The 17,878-nt window shown below is 38.6% G+C and overlaps 1 protein-coding gene across 5 annotated transcripts; it reads right to left on the bottom strand.

The window, feature by feature from the left end:
- Nucleotides 1-804: 804 nt before the first annotated feature.
- LOC104898942 (hypothetical protein) lies at nt 805-9,963 on the bottom strand. 5 transcript variants are annotated; one of them, XR_007276252.2, is made up of 7 exons: nt 9,357-9,962; nt 2,779-2,930; nt 2,575-2,695; nt 2,052-2,176; nt 1,829-1,957; nt 1,573-1,753; nt 805-1,178 (listed from the first exon to the last, which is right to left on the bottom strand). XR_007276252.2 is itself a non-coding variant. In XM_019250828.3 (7 exons), exons 1-7 carry the CDS (start codon nt 9,538-9,540, stop codon nt 1,152-1,154), a joined length of 903 nt encoding a protein of 300 aa, XP_019106373.1. In that variant the 5' UTR covers nt 9,541-9,959; the 3' UTR covers nt 805-1,151. The 5 variants fall into 5 exon arrangements, 3 of the variants coding, with proteins under 3 accessions (XP_019106373.1, XP_010684383.1, XP_048504066.1); XR_007276251.2 differs by having other exon boundaries at nt 805-1,032; nt 9,357-9,961; XM_019250828.3 differs by having other exon boundaries at nt 1,573-1,737; nt 9,357-9,959.
- Nucleotides 9,964-17,878: the final 7,915 nt, after the last annotated feature.

Raw genomic sequence — 17,878 nt, 5'->3', positions numbered from 1 at the left:
GCTAAATTTTGATGGATCCAAGTTGGGCAATGGGGATGCTGCCCTGGGGTTTGTAATTCGAAATAGTGAGGGGGAGGTGATGCTGGTTGGGGCTAAGTCTCTAGGGCAGTATGTTTCCATTGTTCAAGCGGAAGCTTGGGCCCTTTATGAGGGTATCAAAAGAGCCCATTCGCTGAATATTTCTCAGTTGGTGGTGGAAGGTGATAATTTGGTAGTTATTAACTCTATGAGGCATACTTGGCGTGTTCCCTGGGAAATCTCTAACATTTTGGTTGATGTAGGGTTGGATGCTGCTTTATTTTCGGAGTGTCACTTCTGTCACTGCTTCCGTGAGGCAAATCGGGCGGCAGATTTCATGGCTAAAAAGGCGCATTCTTACTCCTCGCTGTTATATTGGTTTCCCCCTTACTGTATGGATTTCTCCCTTATCATCTGTAAGGATGTTTTAGGTTGGCCCCCTGATTAGTGGGTGGGTTGCCTAAGTCTTTTCTCCTTATCAAAAAAAAAAAAAAATAAGTACAACAAAACTATTTATCAAATGTTTACACCTCTCGGAAGATAAGGTGGATCTCAAATCCAATTTCAACTAACTTTAAAACACACCAAGATCTTTAGAAAAAGATTATTGAATGCTTTCTTGAACGTTAGATTTGACAACTAAAGAAACAACTGAATTCTTTTGTTGTTTCGTATATGAAAAAATAAGATAAAAGATAGGAACCTTATGATTAAACACAAGGGTGATTAATTGTGAACACTGCTGGAGTTTTGTAGGAACACAATCTCACAATTCACAAACAAGAATTCTCAAAGAGACTATCTATTTCAATAAATGGCTAAGTGAATCTCTATTATTAAGAGTAAGCCGCCTTTAAATAGGAGTCTACAAAGATTAATATCGCAAGACAAAACTGCTAGAAAATTTGAAACAAATGAAAATTATATAATCCTTGAATATGTTTAAAGATCTTCAAATCCTTCTTCATCGCCTTCCTCTTCAGTCCTCTGAAATTCTCTTCGCCAAGTTTCCATCTACACAGATGTTGAATCGTCAAGCATATTGTTCAATCTCTCACAAACTCAAGTACCAAATCATCCTAGGAAAAGAATTCAATCACATTTCATAGTGCCAATCACACGAAAAGCCTATTTCAAAAGTCCTCTTTGATCTTTGTGTCCTACAAAAGGACAGCGAATTATGCCAAGAAGGGCAATATCACACATCACGAATAGCATTATCTACCATCAATGCTTCAATGAATACAACATTATCCGTCTCATATTATATCCCCATTATCTCTCGTTGTGCTAATCACAAGCAATTGCCAACAACGGATGATCTATTCTCGGTTGGTAACACTTCAAACTTAGGAGGCTGAAAATACGCACAGCACATAATATTGAATTCCAACCTTGTTCAAACATCCATGGCAATGCAAATCTGTTGTGTCCTCTCTTCCAGTAGCAATAAAGTTCTCTCAAGAACAGGACGGAGGATACAAATTCAAAGACAATCCTACAAATAAGACCCTGAAACTGGAGTGTCAATAGAGAGATTAGGTGTGCTCTAACCTGATCATCTGAAAACCGCAAATGCTCTGCAACAAAGAGCATAGAGCTGGACGTTTCCCTTGATAAATCTTTACTCAAACTTCTAGCGACATCTTCACAGTCAATCACATGAACCTGAAATCCATGGCGCATAAAAAGCTTGTGCATCCATTCTTCTTGACCAGTCTGCGAAGGAAAGCAACTAGGAAATGGTGTCTCATAGAGAAAATGATCAAAAACCAAATTCAAAGTGAGCAAGCTAGGGGAAAGCCGCTACCTTTAGCTTAAATTCAGTTTCTGCTAACCAGACAGGGATTTCACCTATTAGAAGACTTCCCTTTATGGCTAGACTACTAACAACAGTCAGAATATCTTCAAAACTTGTCAATGTCATCAGAGGCAGTCCCTGCATAAGGCAACAAGATACACTCACTCCATAAAATGCTCTGCTTTTCTTAAGACAATTACGGCAATGACAGAGATGTTGATGACATGAAAACCTGGAGAGCCCATATACTTGGGCGGTTACCATTAAATCCTTTCTTTTGCAGGACTTCTTGTATGTCAGAAGACTCTAGTGAAACATGAAGCAACAAACAACTCCTGCTGATCTGAGCCCCAATGTCTACAAGTGATAGGGAACCATGTCAAGACAGTGTGTAATTATAAAATAAACAAGCTTCATGGATTTGATACAACATCTATGATATTATATGAAGTTACATGATATACTAGTAATCCATCATAAGCAACAAAACAGAAGGAACATAAAGGAGTTTGCATAGGTTTAAAATTTTCAAGACAACAAATTACATATATGAGGAAAGGCAATTAAATCCTTCTCTTTCACTGAAAAAATCACACAGTATTCCCAAACATCAACCATAACCTAGACATTCATTAGGAATGCAGAACATTAAGATTTTAATTGGCTTTGATATCCATAATATATCTGTATTCACACTTGAATCACAATAGAAAATTGCCATATACGTCTGAAATAGACGAAACATAGTAACATACCTCTAAGTTTCTGAGACACTTCACAGTAGATTCTATCAGGTGATATGTTAAATATCAATGTGGAGCTCGGCCAAGTTAGTCTATAAGCACGAGTATCTGCACCATCTGTCAACAAAACAACCTACATAATAATCATATTGCCTTATACCATTGATACTGCCCTTGGTATGAACCGAGAGCTTCACATTTTGAGACAGGTCATACCTGTTTCAGTTCATCGGTATCTCTCAAAGCCTGGAGCAATTTATCATCAATGAACCTTGTAGCAACGCAATAAGGGTGTGTGTGCTGCTTTATATACACAGGCGTATTGGCAGGAACCAAGCAAGCAACATAAGGATCATGGAAAAGTGGGTCTGTGTAAAGGAGCACCATCAAAACAATGCAATAATGTGTTATTTTCACCTCCAGATGCACATCAGATGAGCTAATATGTTTATGTTATGTGTACAGCTGTTATTTTTGTTTATTTGCTTAGGACACATGTACAGCCTAGATTAGTTAAGGTTTCTCGTTCTAGGGTAATGGATATAACTCTACACTTGTATATAAGCTGCTGCAATGTAGTTTGTAATGGGGAAGCAAACATTATTAAACTCAGCCGCCTTGAGCTGATTTATCAAAGCTTTCGCACTCTCTATATTCAATTAAATCAACATGGTATCAGAGCCATGAGAATGTGAAAAGCAAAGCTCCAATTTTTTTTCTTCTCGAAAACCAATGCTTAAAGAGTTAAAATCTCTGCCACATTTTACCAAAGATCATATCTTTGAAAAAAAAAAAATTCCTACACCTTTTTCAAAAGCTTCCTTTTTTGTTTATCAAGTAAATCATGGCAGGAGCAATTGCGGGAGAAAACAAGAACAATAGCAAAGCTATTGAAATGGGTGACCCCCTTTACATATATCCATTTGATGGTCCGAATACCATCAAACTGGAAACCCAGCTCAGTGGACCAGTTAACTACAGACCATGGAGAAAACAGATTGAAATCTCTCTTCAAAGTTCAAACCAAAAGAAAACTTGGTTTTGTAACCGGAGCAATAAAAAAACCAGGGGAAGATTATCTGAAAAATGAGGCATGGGAAACCTGTAACAATCTTGTCATCTCTTGGATTCTCAACAATGTAAGCGAAACTGTGAGAAGGACTGTTATGTATCTGCAATCTACTAAATCCATTTGGGATAACTTGAATCAAAGATTTCTGTTAGCAATGGCTCTAGAAAATACAGAATAAACAAAAGTATTTTTGACTTGAAACAAAATGGAAAATCTGTAAATGAATATTACACTGACATGAGGTCTCTTTGGGAGGAACTAGAAAGTATGAATGATTATCCTCCATTAACTCAAGTCACTTCTGAAATTAAAGAATACATTAAAGCTGTTGAAAAGCAAAAAGAATAACTGAAGCTATTTCAGTTTCTTAATGGTTTGGATTTGGATTACAAGACTCAAAGGAGTCACATTTTGTTGTTGAGTCCTCTGCCTAGTAGTGTAGACATCATCGTCGTATCATTGATGCAGCAAGAAGAATCTCAACATGAAATTCTTGAAGGAGAAAAGGGAGATGTGGAGACATCTGCTCTATTCTCCCAGGGGGAGAACTCTATCACTTGTACTGTTTGTGGAAAAACAGGTCATTCAAAACAACAATGCTGGTATGTTGTTGGGTTTCCACCTAAAACCTCTGGTCAGGGAAGAGGCAAGCCTAACTCTGGATACACAAGATATCAAAGAGGAGATAAAGGAGGATACTATATGATGTGTGCGTGATGAGGTGGATGTTTGGAAGACATTTCTAGTTCTGTTAGGAATGAGAATGGCATGTGATAGCATGCTTAGTTGAGTTCTATTAGGACTCTTCATATCTTTATTGCTTTATGTTTTCTTATTCGAGTTGTATTAGGAATCATGGATTTTACATGATTCAAGCTTAATAAGAGTCGTATGACTTAGGGGTTGTCCTAAGCATAGTAGAAGTTGTTTTCCTTTACCTAGTTTATTTAGTATTCCAAAACCTAGTAGAGGATGGAATCAGTTTTTATAAGCCTATATATATGGCTCGTTTTTCATTAATAAAGATAGACAGATTTATGACATCATTATAACAAAGGAAGAGGGAGTTATCTAAATGGGGGCTAAAACTGCTGCAAACGTTCACTTAACTCCAGGAAAATTCAACGCTGATCCTTCTACAACCATTACTCTGACTTTCACCAACTGGAGCAACTTTTGAAGTCCATTCAATCAACTTGTGGCTCAACCAAGATATGCACAGAAACTGATGACAAATTGTACTCAAGTTATGCAGGTATGGTTTCATGCCAGTGTGCTTCTAGCTCCTTGGAGGACTGGATCATTGATGCAGGAGCCTCGGACCATATGTGTGCTAATCGAAATAACATGTTTGATGTAAAAGATGCTCATAATAAACCTAAAGTTAATTTGCCAAATGGACAGGTTGCCTATGTGAGTCACATTGACTCTGTAAAGTTACAAAATGACATTATGTTGAAGAATGTCTTGTTTGTTCGTGAGTTCAAACAAAACTTACTATTTGTTGAGAAATTGACAAAAGATAGTAAGTGTAAAGTGGTTTTTCATGCAAACTTTTGTCTTATACAGGATTGCACAACCCAGATAATTAAGGGAATTGGGAGAGTTTACAGTAGCTTGTATCACCTCCTCAACAAGCCAGTAGATCTTCTTCACTCAAAATTTGCAACCAACCCTGTCCTGACTGATGATGTCAAGCACAAAGAACCAGCTTCAACCTACACCAAAAACACCTTAGCTATTTCCAACTTACTTAATTTTTGTAGTACGCATAAGGCTTGTGTGAACTCTCTGGCTTGTAAAGCTGATGTAAACTCCTTTTTTGATGAAACTAAAGTGAAGTGTAATCGATCTTTTGCAATGAAAACTAGCTCTTTTGATTACTCTTTATGGCATATTAGGCTAGGTCATGCTCCATACAGCAAACTGAAACACATTCATGGCATTGGTGAGAAACTCTCAAATCATGATCATTAAACTTGTTTAACCAGTCCGATGGCCAAACTAGCTAGACAGCCATTTCCACATAGCACAACCACTGTTCAAGCTCCCTTTTCCCTAATTCATATTGACATTTGGGGGCCATACAAGGTGCAAACAACAGGAAATCATAGATATTTCCTTACAATAGTTGATGAGTTTACAAGAGCCACGTGGGTATTCTTACGGAAACTAAAATCTCAATCTGTAGATATTTTGCAACAATTTTGTATGCATGTCAAAACTCAATTCAGTGCCAAAGTGCAAATTGTAAGATCTGACAATGCACTTGAGTTCATTGGAGACCCTTGCAAATCCTTTTTCACTCAAGAAGGAATAATTCATCAAACCAGTTGTGTTCTTAGATCACAGCATAATGGCAAAGTTGAAAGAAAGCACATGCATATTTTAGAGATAAGCAGAGCTCTCAGATTTCAAGCAGAACTTCCCTTAGCCTATTGGGGAGACTGTGATTGACACCTTCATACATAATCAACAGACTTCCATCAACTGGAAAACACCTCATGAAAAATTATTTGGCAAAGTGCCTGACTATAACAATCTGAAAGCTTTTGGAAGCCGGGTTTTAGCCTACAATCCTGAAAGGGTGAAAGACAAGTTTCACCCTAGAGGTGTTCCCTGCATATTTACAGGATATCCACCCCACACAAAAGGTTACAAGCTGCTTCACCTTGAAACAAAACAAGTGTTGATCCCCAAAGTGTTTTATGAACACATCTTCCCTTATCATAAAAAGAGTCAGACACATCTTATGAACCCCGTTACAGCACCTTTAATCCCTGCTGATGAACCTACTTACATCATACACCCATATCTTGAAACCTCTAGCCATGAGAACACCAGTGAGCCTCTTGATCCTATCTCTTCACCAACTACACCTCAATCTCCAGCACCTCCAACATCACCACCTACCAATGCACCTCAACCCACAACAGTGAGAGCTCTCTTAGCTGTTGTTGCTATGTACGAGTGTACGACTGGCAATGCGTTTCTTCATGGTGATCTTCATGAAGAAGTTTATATGAGCATACCAGGCAGCACAATATCTTGTGGGTCAGTAACTCAACACAATAACACTTCCAACAAGGTTATAAAACTCAAAAAGGCTCTTTATGGGCTTAAACAAGCACCAAGGGAGTGGTTTGCTGATTATCTCAAGCTTTGCTTACCTTTGGTTTTGTCCAAAGTCACTCAGATCACACCCTTTTCACCAAAAGCACAACAAGTTTCACAGTTGTGCTTATTTATGTAGATGACATGCTACTCACCAGCAATTGTCTAATGGAAATTGAAAAACTCAAACATCTTCTAAGCACTCAGTTTCACATGAAGGACCTTGGTGAGCTCATGCACTTTCTTGGCTTGGAAATTGACAGAAGTGACCAAGGCATATTTATATCTCCAAGGAAATATGCACTAAACATGATCAAAGAATTTGGGGGAGACAAACAAAAACTACTCAAGGTTCCTTTGGATTCTCACATGAAATTGGATCCTCACAAAAGCACCCTTCTCTCTAATCCATCTCTCTACAGAAGATTGATTGGCAAACTTATCTATCTTTCTCATACTAGGCTAGACATAGCCTTCTCTGTGCTGCTTAGTCAATTTATGGAGGGTCCCACTTCTGTTCATATGCAGACAGCTAAAGAGTATTGAGATATCTTAATTCATCTCCAAATCAAGGCATTCTCCTCACAAGTTCCTCAGCAGCTACTCTCACATCATATTGTGATTCCAACTGGGACCAGAAGGAGTACTACTGGTTATTGTATTCTCTTGGGTTCTTCCCCCATATCTTGGAAATCTAAAAGGCAAAGTGTGGTCTCGAAGTCTTCCGCAGAAGCAGAATATAAAGCCATGGCCATGACAACATGTGAGATCCATGGCTCCTTTCTCTTCTCAAAGATCTCGGCCTCAATCAACTTGGCCCTACAACACTCAAATGTGATAACCAAGCTGCGATTTCCATAGCTGCCAACCTTGTTTATCACGAACGCACCAAGCACATTGAAGTGGATTGTCACTTTATCTGGAGAAGGTGAATCAAAAACTTATTTAGACCTCCTATGTTCCTTCACAACAGCAGGTGGCATCTTACAAAGCCACCGCCTAGACAGCAACATCATCATCTCTTGGGTAAAGTGGGATTCGTGGATCTTCTCACTCCCATTTTGAGGGGGAGTGTAAAGGAGCACCCGCAAAACAATGCAATTTTGTGTTATTTTCACCTCCACATGCACATCACATGAGCTAATATGTTTATAGTTGTTATGTGTAGAGCTGTTATTTTTGTTTATTTGCTTAGGACACATGTACAGCCTAGATTAGTTAAGGTTTCTCATTCTAGGGTAATGGATATAACACTACACTTGTATATAAGCTGCTGCAATGTAGTTTGTAATGGGGAAGCAAACATTATTAAACTCAGCTGCCTTGAGCTAATTTATCAAAGCTTTCACACTCTCTATATTCAATTAAATCAACCGTCTGCAAATGCAAATGTGGCCACAGGATATATGAGTATCATGGACTCTTATATACGAATCATATATTGATAACAGAAAACATAGTTAAGACAACATAGGAGTCGACATAGCAAGATTTGGGATGACGAATTCTTATTTTTAACTACTTCTTGAACAATATGTTTGAAAAGTAATGATGAAGGAAAAGGGAGAGGTGAGAAGTGGGCTTGTGTTTGCACTCCATATATTTGCAAGGACTTGGTGTATTAAGAAAACCTAGGAAAATGAAAAGCCTCCATTTCTCATATCCCATAGCCAAAAAGACAGATTGTTCATTTTCCTATTCTTTTGGACTGAAATTAATTGAAACTGTGAGAGGAAATTAGTTGAGTTAAATAGAAATTAAGTCCAAAAGAACAAGGCCTAACACGTTGTAAAAGAGGTTTAGGGGGTGCCTTGGAGAAGTTATTTTCACAAAAATTACCAAAAATGTCATTGTTATGAGGTTCTCCATTGTAAAACATGCTAATACCAACTAACCTAAACTTCCTTTCACAAAAAAAAACTAACCTAAACTTAAATTTCGAAGTATCAATAATAAGATTAAACTAGAGGCGGGACACAGAATAAATGTTGGCCTGAAACTAATTTACTCCTTCATCCACACTAAGGTTTTGTTCTTTTGAACTGAAGTGAATTAAATTTGTTTGGACTGAACTGAAATTAATTTGTATGAACCGAACTTAATGAAAACTATGAGAGAAAATTAACCGAACTGAAGTGAACTAAAGTGAATTTTTCTGAACGGAACTGAACTGCAAAATCCAGTCCAAAAGGAACAGAACCTAAGACCAACTAATCTAAACATGAATTTCAAAATACTAACTTCTCATATTATCAATTTAAACAAATGTAGAAACCGATAGACCAAGCTCAAATGCCCATCTTAATTGACTTGTACCATTTCCTCAGACGACCTTTGCCCAGTTCATATTATGTTCATATCAACAGAATAAATAAGTAGCATACTAAATAAATGAAAAAGTAATATACTAGATTAGAAAAATAGTATTACTGTTTTATACTTTAATGTTGATATACTATGAGTGATGAGTCCATGACTACTGTACATGTCTTTAAAATTATATCATGAAGCGCGCAATCTAGTTTTAAAATACTTTAAGAAGAAGCGTACCAGACGTTTGATGAAATGCCTAAATGAATCTTAGAGACAAAGAATGAAAGAGAAATACCTGGACGATGTGTCTCCTGGAAACGAAGAGTAATGGAATGAAGGGCAGCATGGAAATGTGGGTCATCGTCACAGCTCGATTTGGCGGCGACCCTGCAACTGCTTTTCGATTTCTTAAGCGTACAATGAGAATGGAGGAACGTAGGAACGCTGCGGACAAGGCTAAAAACCTGTAAAGCTTCCATGAAGAAGGTGGCGTTTAAGGGAGAGAAGCTGTTCAAGTTCAACCACAGTCTTCCATGTCTTATCACACATATTTCTCACGGGGCGTTTGGTACGAGGGATTGGGAGTTTGGGGATTAGAGGATGGGATTGGGAATGGGAGTTAGAAGGTGGGAATTTATTAAATATATCCCAATCCCTTGTTTGGTATGTTAGTGGGATTAAATAAGGAATATATTGCTAAATTACAAATTTACCCATTTTAATGAAGGATAGCAAAAGAAGAGCAAGCAATATTAGTGAAGTATATTTTAATGAAGAGTAAATTTGTCTTTTAACATAACCAAAAATAATCCCCCTCCCTAATACCTGCCCTCCCCCATGTCTTATTTTGGTGGGATAAGAGGGGTTTTAATCTCATTCCCCTTCACATGGGAATTTAGATATCCTCTCAAACAAACATGGGATATCTACCCATAGGGATATAAAATCCCATTCCCACCCCCTAATCCCCCTAAACAAACACTCAAGGGAATGCCCAACCACGTTCTTTTCGACTTTTATCACTTTTTTTTTTGTTTCTTTATTTCGGTTTATTTTAATTCATTTAAATTTAGTTTTACAATGATAATATTTTTTATCTATAAAAAATGATACTTCCTTTTTTTTTTTTTTTTTTGAAAGTAACATTAATTCATTGATTCAAAGTCATATGACATTTACAATAAAAGTCAAAACTAAACAAATACATATCAAATGAAATAAATACAATTCTAATATGATAAACCACGTTCGTTGAGTAGATCTAACACTTCTGAAAACCCTTGTCTTTCACATCGCTGTCTGATGCAGCCTTCTGCAAGGGGGTCTATCGATCTTTTGTAGTTTTGAAGTAGAACCGGATTCAATTCAAGTGATTGTAAACGAAGTCTTGACATCTGTTGCAACTCCGCACAAATTTCGATCAATAAATCAACATCTTGAAATACACACACACCCAAAAACAAATTCTCTAAACTCTCACATGGAGAGAGATAAAACTCAATATATGGGTAGACATAACCCAATATATGGGTAGAAAAACTCTCCATTAGAGAGAGACTAAGATTTATTGGAAACATAAACATAAAAAACTATAATAAAACGAGAAAAGGGGCTTACCACCGCCCAAAAGGGTGGTGGTAGCCCCTAGGTTGAAAACTAGGGTTTTGTGGAAGAGGAGAGAGAAGAGAGAAAAAGGAGGAGAGAGGAGGCGGCTATTATTTTAGTTTTAGTTTGTAGTTTTTTTAAAAAAAAAATGATACTTCCTTATTTTCTTTTTGTTCTTGTTATTTTGACTTTTACATTTGTCAATGTACGTCTTTAACTTTAAACTAGTTATTAGGCCCGGACTATGCCCCGGGTAAGAAAAATTTTCATTTATTAATATTGTACTTTGATATGATAACACTAAATACAACTTGGTCTAATGGTTAAACTTTAGTACATGAACTTGAGGTCATGGGATCAAAACCTATACTATGCAATTTCTAATTTTTTTTATTGTACATGGATTACATGAACTAAAACTCTCTAGGGAGAGCGTCATGTGGCACCGTTCCTCGTTTACGCACGCCTTTTAATATATTAGTATAGATATATTTCATTGTGTATTAGTAAAATTATAATGATTAAATATCAACAAAATATTCATTGAGACGAATCAAACAAGACCCCCACGTGATTATATTATGTGAAAGTATTGGGTCAGACCGTCTGACCAATACTTACTGTCAGACGGGATGAGCCCAAAACTCAAACTCTGTACGCACCACTTTCTCTTTTCTCTTCGTCTTCTCCCCACTCTGTACTATTGTTGCCATTACCACTACAAGGCCCCATAAATTGCATCTTAAAACTAGCACACCTCCTTTCTCTCTCCTCTGACCACCTCATTTTACCATTTTACTTTAGTTTAGCATTTGAAATTTTTACTTCATTTTAAATCTTTATTTCAATTCACAATTCTCTCTAAAGTCACAACCACCCATCGCAACCTCCAGCCTATCGCTATCACCCAGCGCCATCACTCAACGACATCATCACTGGCAATAATGTCGTCTTCAGGCGAAGAGGAATTTTTTTTTAACTGTAAACAAATGCCTAATGTTTGGCCAGAACGTTGGAACCATGGATACAACGTCTGGCCAGGACGTTGTATTCGATGGGCTAAACGTTTGGCCAGAACGTTGGCCCCATGCAAATAACATCTTGGCTAGACGTTGTATCCATCGTTCCAACGTTTTGGCCAAACGTTAGGCCATGGATACATTTTGTTTTACGTAATTTTTTTTATATAAATTTATTTTATATTATATGTGAAATTAAATTCAATTAGGTACTAAATATTTTTAAAAAAAATATAATAAGATTAATTTGGTTAAACTAATGTGTGAATATTGTGATTTTTTCGTGTAATTAACGATCATTTGTTTTTTCAGGAGTCTGTTGGTGATGAGATTAATTATAACCCGTATTTCGACAATAGCCCAGAATTTGAAACTTGTGATACTGCTGCCGAGTGGTGTACGAGCATTGTCGTTGAGTTTGATTTTTTCTTGACGATCAGTAGTCAAAAAAAGAAGTATCAATTTTTGGATTGTGATCGTGGCAAGAAGAAGGAGCTTCGTGATTTTAGTTAAGCAATTAGAAGAAAAACGAAGAGAAAAGCATGTGGTTGTGAATTTTGATTGTTCCTAGTCCCAAAGAACGACTACGCGTATTGGGTAATCGAGACTAAAATGGAACATGGGTTTCATAATCACGCAATGATGTTATACCCGGAGGGCCTTCGACAAATCAGCGGTCTCAGTCTAATCGCGAAGAAGTTAGTTGGAGAACTAACTTCATCTCATGTGAAACTACGACACATCATGAAAGTCGTTGAAGGTGCATTTCCGTCTTTGAAGCCTAACATGAGACACATCTACAATTGTAGAGATGTATTAAGAAGGATGAGATCAAAAGGCAGAAATGCTTCCCGACAGTTTCTTCATCAGGCTGTTCAAAGCAAGTATCTGTTTTGGCTTCATTTGGACAAAGATGGGTAGGCTGATACATACATTCATTGCACACCAGACGTCCGTGAATTTAGTGCGTACGTATCCGCAGGTGATCCACATTGATGCAACGTACAAGACAAACAAGTACTTGTATCCTTTGGTGGAGATTGTTGGAGTGACACAACCAATAAGAATTTTCTTGTTGCATGGGCATTGTTGCAGCATAAGGATGCTCAAAGCTATCGCTGGATGTTGGAGAGACTGAAAAAACTCATTGGCATTGTGACTCCGAATGTCATTATGACTGATCGAGATCTGCCTTTATGCAAATATATCTCTGAGGGTTTTTCCACATTTCCTCATCTACTTTGCACGTGGCATACCAATCATGATGTGGAGGCATGGGTCGCAAAGAAGCTTGGTGGGAAAAGCAAGATCGGAGTTTAGTTTGGGCGAGGATGTTGGGCTTGGCCCGATACAAATAAGAATAACAAAAGATAGGTTGTATAAGTTATGAAAGTCTAGTTTAATTTCAAGTTGACCCGACCTGAAAATAATCCGACTTCTAAATCAGGTTATTCGGGTTATGTTCAGGTTTAAAAAGTCAACCTGAACCTAACCCTTTATATATTCAGGTCGGGTTGGGTCGGCCCATTTTTTATTTCAGGTCAAAAATCTCAACTCAAACCCGGAATTTTCAGGTCGAGTTATCAGGTTGGGTCAACTTTTGCCAGCCTAGATCAGGACTGTCAGTTCTTCCAGTCATCAGTGACCGAGGTACATGCTAGGGATCCCGTACTCATGAGGTATGTTTCTCGGCTACTCCAATCAGAATTCCACCTCGAACGTTGTGCCTTTGAGCAGCCTCAAGTTAACGTGACGAGTAAAGGTTGCGGAAATTGAACAAGGGCATGCGACGGAAAAAAAAAGTGGGTGGGAGCACGTTATGGGCAAATCTTATAAGGGTCGTGGCAAATCATCTGGGTCGGCCCCTGGTAATAATATATATTTATATACTTTAATTGTTTGTTTCGTATAATTGGACACATTTAATTAAATTGATTTATAATAACTTGGCAGGGTGGAGATTCGATATGGAATATTTTATATACTTTCATAAACTTTCACTAGCCATCCAGGAGCACGTAGAAGGCTGGATTTATGTAATTGCCGATGGTAATTGTGGTTTTTCGATACGTAGCATATGCTTTTTGTTCTGGCCAAGAAAATTGGGACATTATACGCTGATCATTAGTGAGTGAATTGCATCAAAATAGTCTTCCATTACATTGGGTATATGGTCGAGATCTCAAAGAGGTTATTAGGCGTATTCGATGGGAAGGTGGAAGTTGTGGGGAGGAACATTACATGGAGGCCATTGCAGACTTGTACCCCATTGCGAACCACCAGTCTTATTTTTCGCTCTTAATGGTCGTATTGATATGGCGGCTACAATTTTTCCACTTGATGTTGGGGGCATGAACGCTCTGCCACAAAGGGAGTTAGCCATAGCTTATCTAGGGAGTTACAAGCATTTCATTCGGCTTCAACTTCGCCGAGGACATCTGATGCCTGAGATTCCTCGACAGTGGTTTGGAGTTGCTTCTCAAGTTGTTCGTCCTTGGACAAGACATTGTTGTAGTTCTTAATATTGCTGATAGAAGAGGTTTTACGGTCATTTATCAATTATCAAGGTTCCAAAACTGTGGACTTTGAAATTTTGCTTGGATATTGAAAATGAGAACATTTATCTGTAAATTTGGACTAATTTTAAACCAAATATTGGTAGAAATTTTTTTCAAAAGATGGGACATGCAAACATGGTATCACCGTTGATGGAAACTGGTATTATATATGTATACATTATTTGAACCATAGATGTACTATTTCAAGCTAACACAGATGATTAGGGGTGAAAGCTTGGTCTAGAGTTAGGATTTAGGCCTAATCCTATTCGATCTGAACAAAATTTGGATTTCAATTTTCCAATCGAAATCCAAACTAATCAGAGTTTGAGTCCAAACTAATCCAATCCGAAATTTCAAATACTAGATTGGATCCAATCCGAATTATCCAAAATTTTGAACTCTATTCTGTTGATGCAATAATTAAAGCACGATCATCAAAATAAAGTGTTCGATAATAGAAGTAATCACTCCATCCCATAAAAATTCAGTTTTAACAACTAATAATTTATAAAAGGAAAAATGGATCAGAATACCCCCAACTTTGGGCGGTCCGCTTTTAATACCCCCAACTTTGGATTATTTTTAAATACCCCCACTTTGGGGTGGTCCGCCAAAAATGCACCATTTACCTGTTATGACCGGATGAACTGGTAAACCAAAAACCACCCCCTCTGCTCATCTCTCTCTCTCCTTACCACCCCTCCTCTCTCCTCATCTACCTGCACCCTTTCTCTCTCTTCTCCACCACCATACCACCCTTTCTCTCTCCTCTACCACCCCCTCCTCTCTCCTCATCTACCTCACCACCTCCCACCATGCCACTGCTTGCCACGCACCACAACACCGCCACACCGCCACGCCACGCCACACCTTCCACCTACACTACCACAGCACCATCTCCACTTTCACACAGCAACATCACCACAATCTCCATTCTCACCAACATGGGGGTGGTTTTTGCTCAAATTTTGAGTCGGTGGTTGTGGGTAATGGTGGGTTAGGTGAGGTTTTGAGTGGTTTTTAGTGGTTGGGGTGGGTTGAAATGGAGTTTCGGGTGGTTAAGGCGGGGTTTTGGGTGTGGGTGTTGGGTCAGGGTTTCTGGGTGGTTAAGGCGAGGTTTTGGTGGCAGGTGGTTGGGTCGAGGTTTTGGGTGGTGGTGGGTCGAAGGGGGTGGGCTGGATGCTTGGTGTCGAATGGGGTGGGAATGGTGCTGTGACGGGGTTAGGGCAGTGGGGGCGAGGAGGTCTGGGGTGGGGGAAGGGTTTGCAGCCGACGAGGGAGAGGAGGGTCTGGGTGGGGGGAGAGGTTTGCAGCCAGGGAGGGGAGAGGAGGTCTGGGTGGGGGGAGAGGAGGGTCTGGGGTGGGGGGAGAGGGTTTGCAGCCGGGAGAGGGAGAGGAGGGTCTGGGGTGGGGAAGGGTGGTTGATTGGTGTGGTGGGTAGGAGTCGAAATTAAAAATAAACGAGAAATAAAAAATTACCTGGTTAACAGGTTACAAGTCATCTGGGTGCATTTTTGGTGGACCTCCTCAATAGTTGGGGGTATTTAAAAATAACTCATAGTTGGGGGTATTAAAAGCGGACGGGCCAAAGTTGGGGGTATTCTGATCCATTTTTCCTTTATAAAAAACCATAACTTTTACTGAAAACACTTAAGCCCGATCCCAAATATACAAATATATAATATAGGGCTTATTTGTTATTCGGTTATTTTGGATTTTTGGATCCAATCACCATCAATCCAAACCAATCCGAAAATCCAAATTCTCAAAAAACTTAATCCAAATCCAATCCGAACTAGTCTGAGTCCAATCCGAATTATTAAATCGGTTTGGATTGGATTTATGGATTGGATCGGATTTTGATTTTTATCCGATAACTTTCACCTCTACTGATTATGAGTGGATATTTGGCGTCACAAAGATGTAATAATTAGAGGAAGTATTTGTGTGTATAGCAACTAATATGTTGGAAGTGAATGGCGGGTCTTGTTCTGTAGTTGAGCCTGCACGTTGTTTCATTTTGTTATAAACAAATGTGTCGCATCTATCTTTCTTTATCTTATAAGCATATATCCGTTTCAAACATGTTTTCCTCTGCTCAATTTATCAGTGCAGTGTATTTTGGCAGAAGAGTGGTGTTCTTGCTACCGAGAGCAGTGAATTACTATGAAATCAGATGCATAAATATCTTGAGGACTAGACATTGGGGTTCATTTACCTCAACAACCCCAACCACTACTTCTTTGTTTTACCTCTTGCTAGTTGTATTAATTGCATTTATTTATGAACTGATTGTGTTAATTTATGAATTAATTTATGAACTGATTGTTCAACATAAATAAAATCTGCTAGTAATAGCTAAAAGTGTTTTAACATAAATAAAATCAACTAATAATAGCTAAAAGTGTTTAAACATAAATAAAATCCGCTACTCGTTCTCTTCATTCGTCTTGTGTAACACTTTGTTTCGATCCTCAATGAGTTGCTCAACATTCCCACATGCATCTTTTGCATCATCCCATTCATATTCGCCTCAATGTTGCATGAATGGACGAGTTGCATTTATCCACCACTGTTGCATAATAAAATAGTGGGTCGTCAATATATTTAATTTTGTTACATTGATCCGAATTCCGAAACCATTGAAATATGTTTACCTGCTCGGTCGCCGTACGATCTGGTATGGGTCAAGCACTACTACCTCCATCATTCAACAAATATGGATGTGAATGTCGTTCATACCAAGACAAGTAGTCAGTGGCGCAAGCCACTGGTTCTAAACTCTTGTCAAACATCTCAATGTTTACACAATTACCTGTTATAGAAAATAATAATTGTTTAGTAACAATAATAATAAACAAAATATTAATATAATATTAGTATAATTACCTGTTGGGAACGAGAACCAGCCCGACTCACAATGGACAACAGAAGATTTCACGTAATACTTTCCCTTGCTAAGCCTAGATGCATACTCCGGAGCAATAATAGGAACAAGTACAATTTGCATACGGCCTAACTGCCACAAACATCGATCATGCATATAGGGCTCGATAACTCCCGAGCTCTACAATTGTCCTACCGATCGAGCCTGCAACGAACCCCTAAGAGCACTAGTCGGAGTGGTGTCATGGATCGTGCACCCCTCAACTGGAATATGCAATATATGCCACACATTATGCATCATGATTGTCATCTCCCCGAACGGTAAGCCAAACGTTCAGGCTTTTTTTTTATATATATAAAAAATATACCTGAGACGACGACGTCGACGCCGCTGTCGCTCCCTCTGCTGTCGCCATCTCCGCTGTTGCTGCCGCCCCCTCTACAACTTCTTGCTGGCGTCTTGTCTCCGTAACCCTGAAGATTGTCTCCTTCGTTTGACGCCTGAGGACAATCTTCTTCCGTGGCCTTGGATTTTCCGACGGGTTGTCTGTCATTTTTTTGGGTTTAGATGGTGGTGGTGGTTCTTGTGTGTGAAGGATAGGGGTGTTCATAAAAAATCGAAACCGAAATACCGAAAAATCGGTCTAAATGGGTGGTTATCGTACCGACAAAAAAAAGTTTGAACGGTACGGTTACCGAACCGATAAAATTAGCGGTTAAACGGTACGGTTACGGTTATGATTTTT

This window comes from Beta vulgaris, chromosome 7 (genome assembly GCF_026745355.1).
Source record: "Beta vulgaris subsp. vulgaris cultivar EL10 chromosome 7, EL10.2, whole genome shotgun sequence".
NCBI classification, from domain to species: domain Eukaryota; kingdom Viridiplantae; phylum Streptophyta; class Magnoliopsida; order Caryophyllales; family Amaranthaceae; genus Beta; species Beta vulgaris.
Note: the sequence above shows the minus strand (reverse complement) of the source record. Positions and strands in the feature narration are given on the sequence as shown.

Coding starts and splice junctions, on each gene's coding strand:
- LOC104898942 (XM_048648109.2), bottom strand. CDS start 9,540: ATGGAAGCTTTACAGGTTTTTAGCCTTGTCCGCAGCGTTCCTACGTTC. Junction 1,958..2,051: donor CAAGTATATGGGCTCTCCAG/GTTTTCATGTCA, acceptor TGCCTTATGCAG/GGACTGCCTCTGATGACATT. Junction 1,738..1,828: donor AAACTGAATTTAAGCTAAAG/GTAGCGGCTTTC, acceptor TTTCCTTCGCAG/ACTGGTCAAGAAGAATGGAT.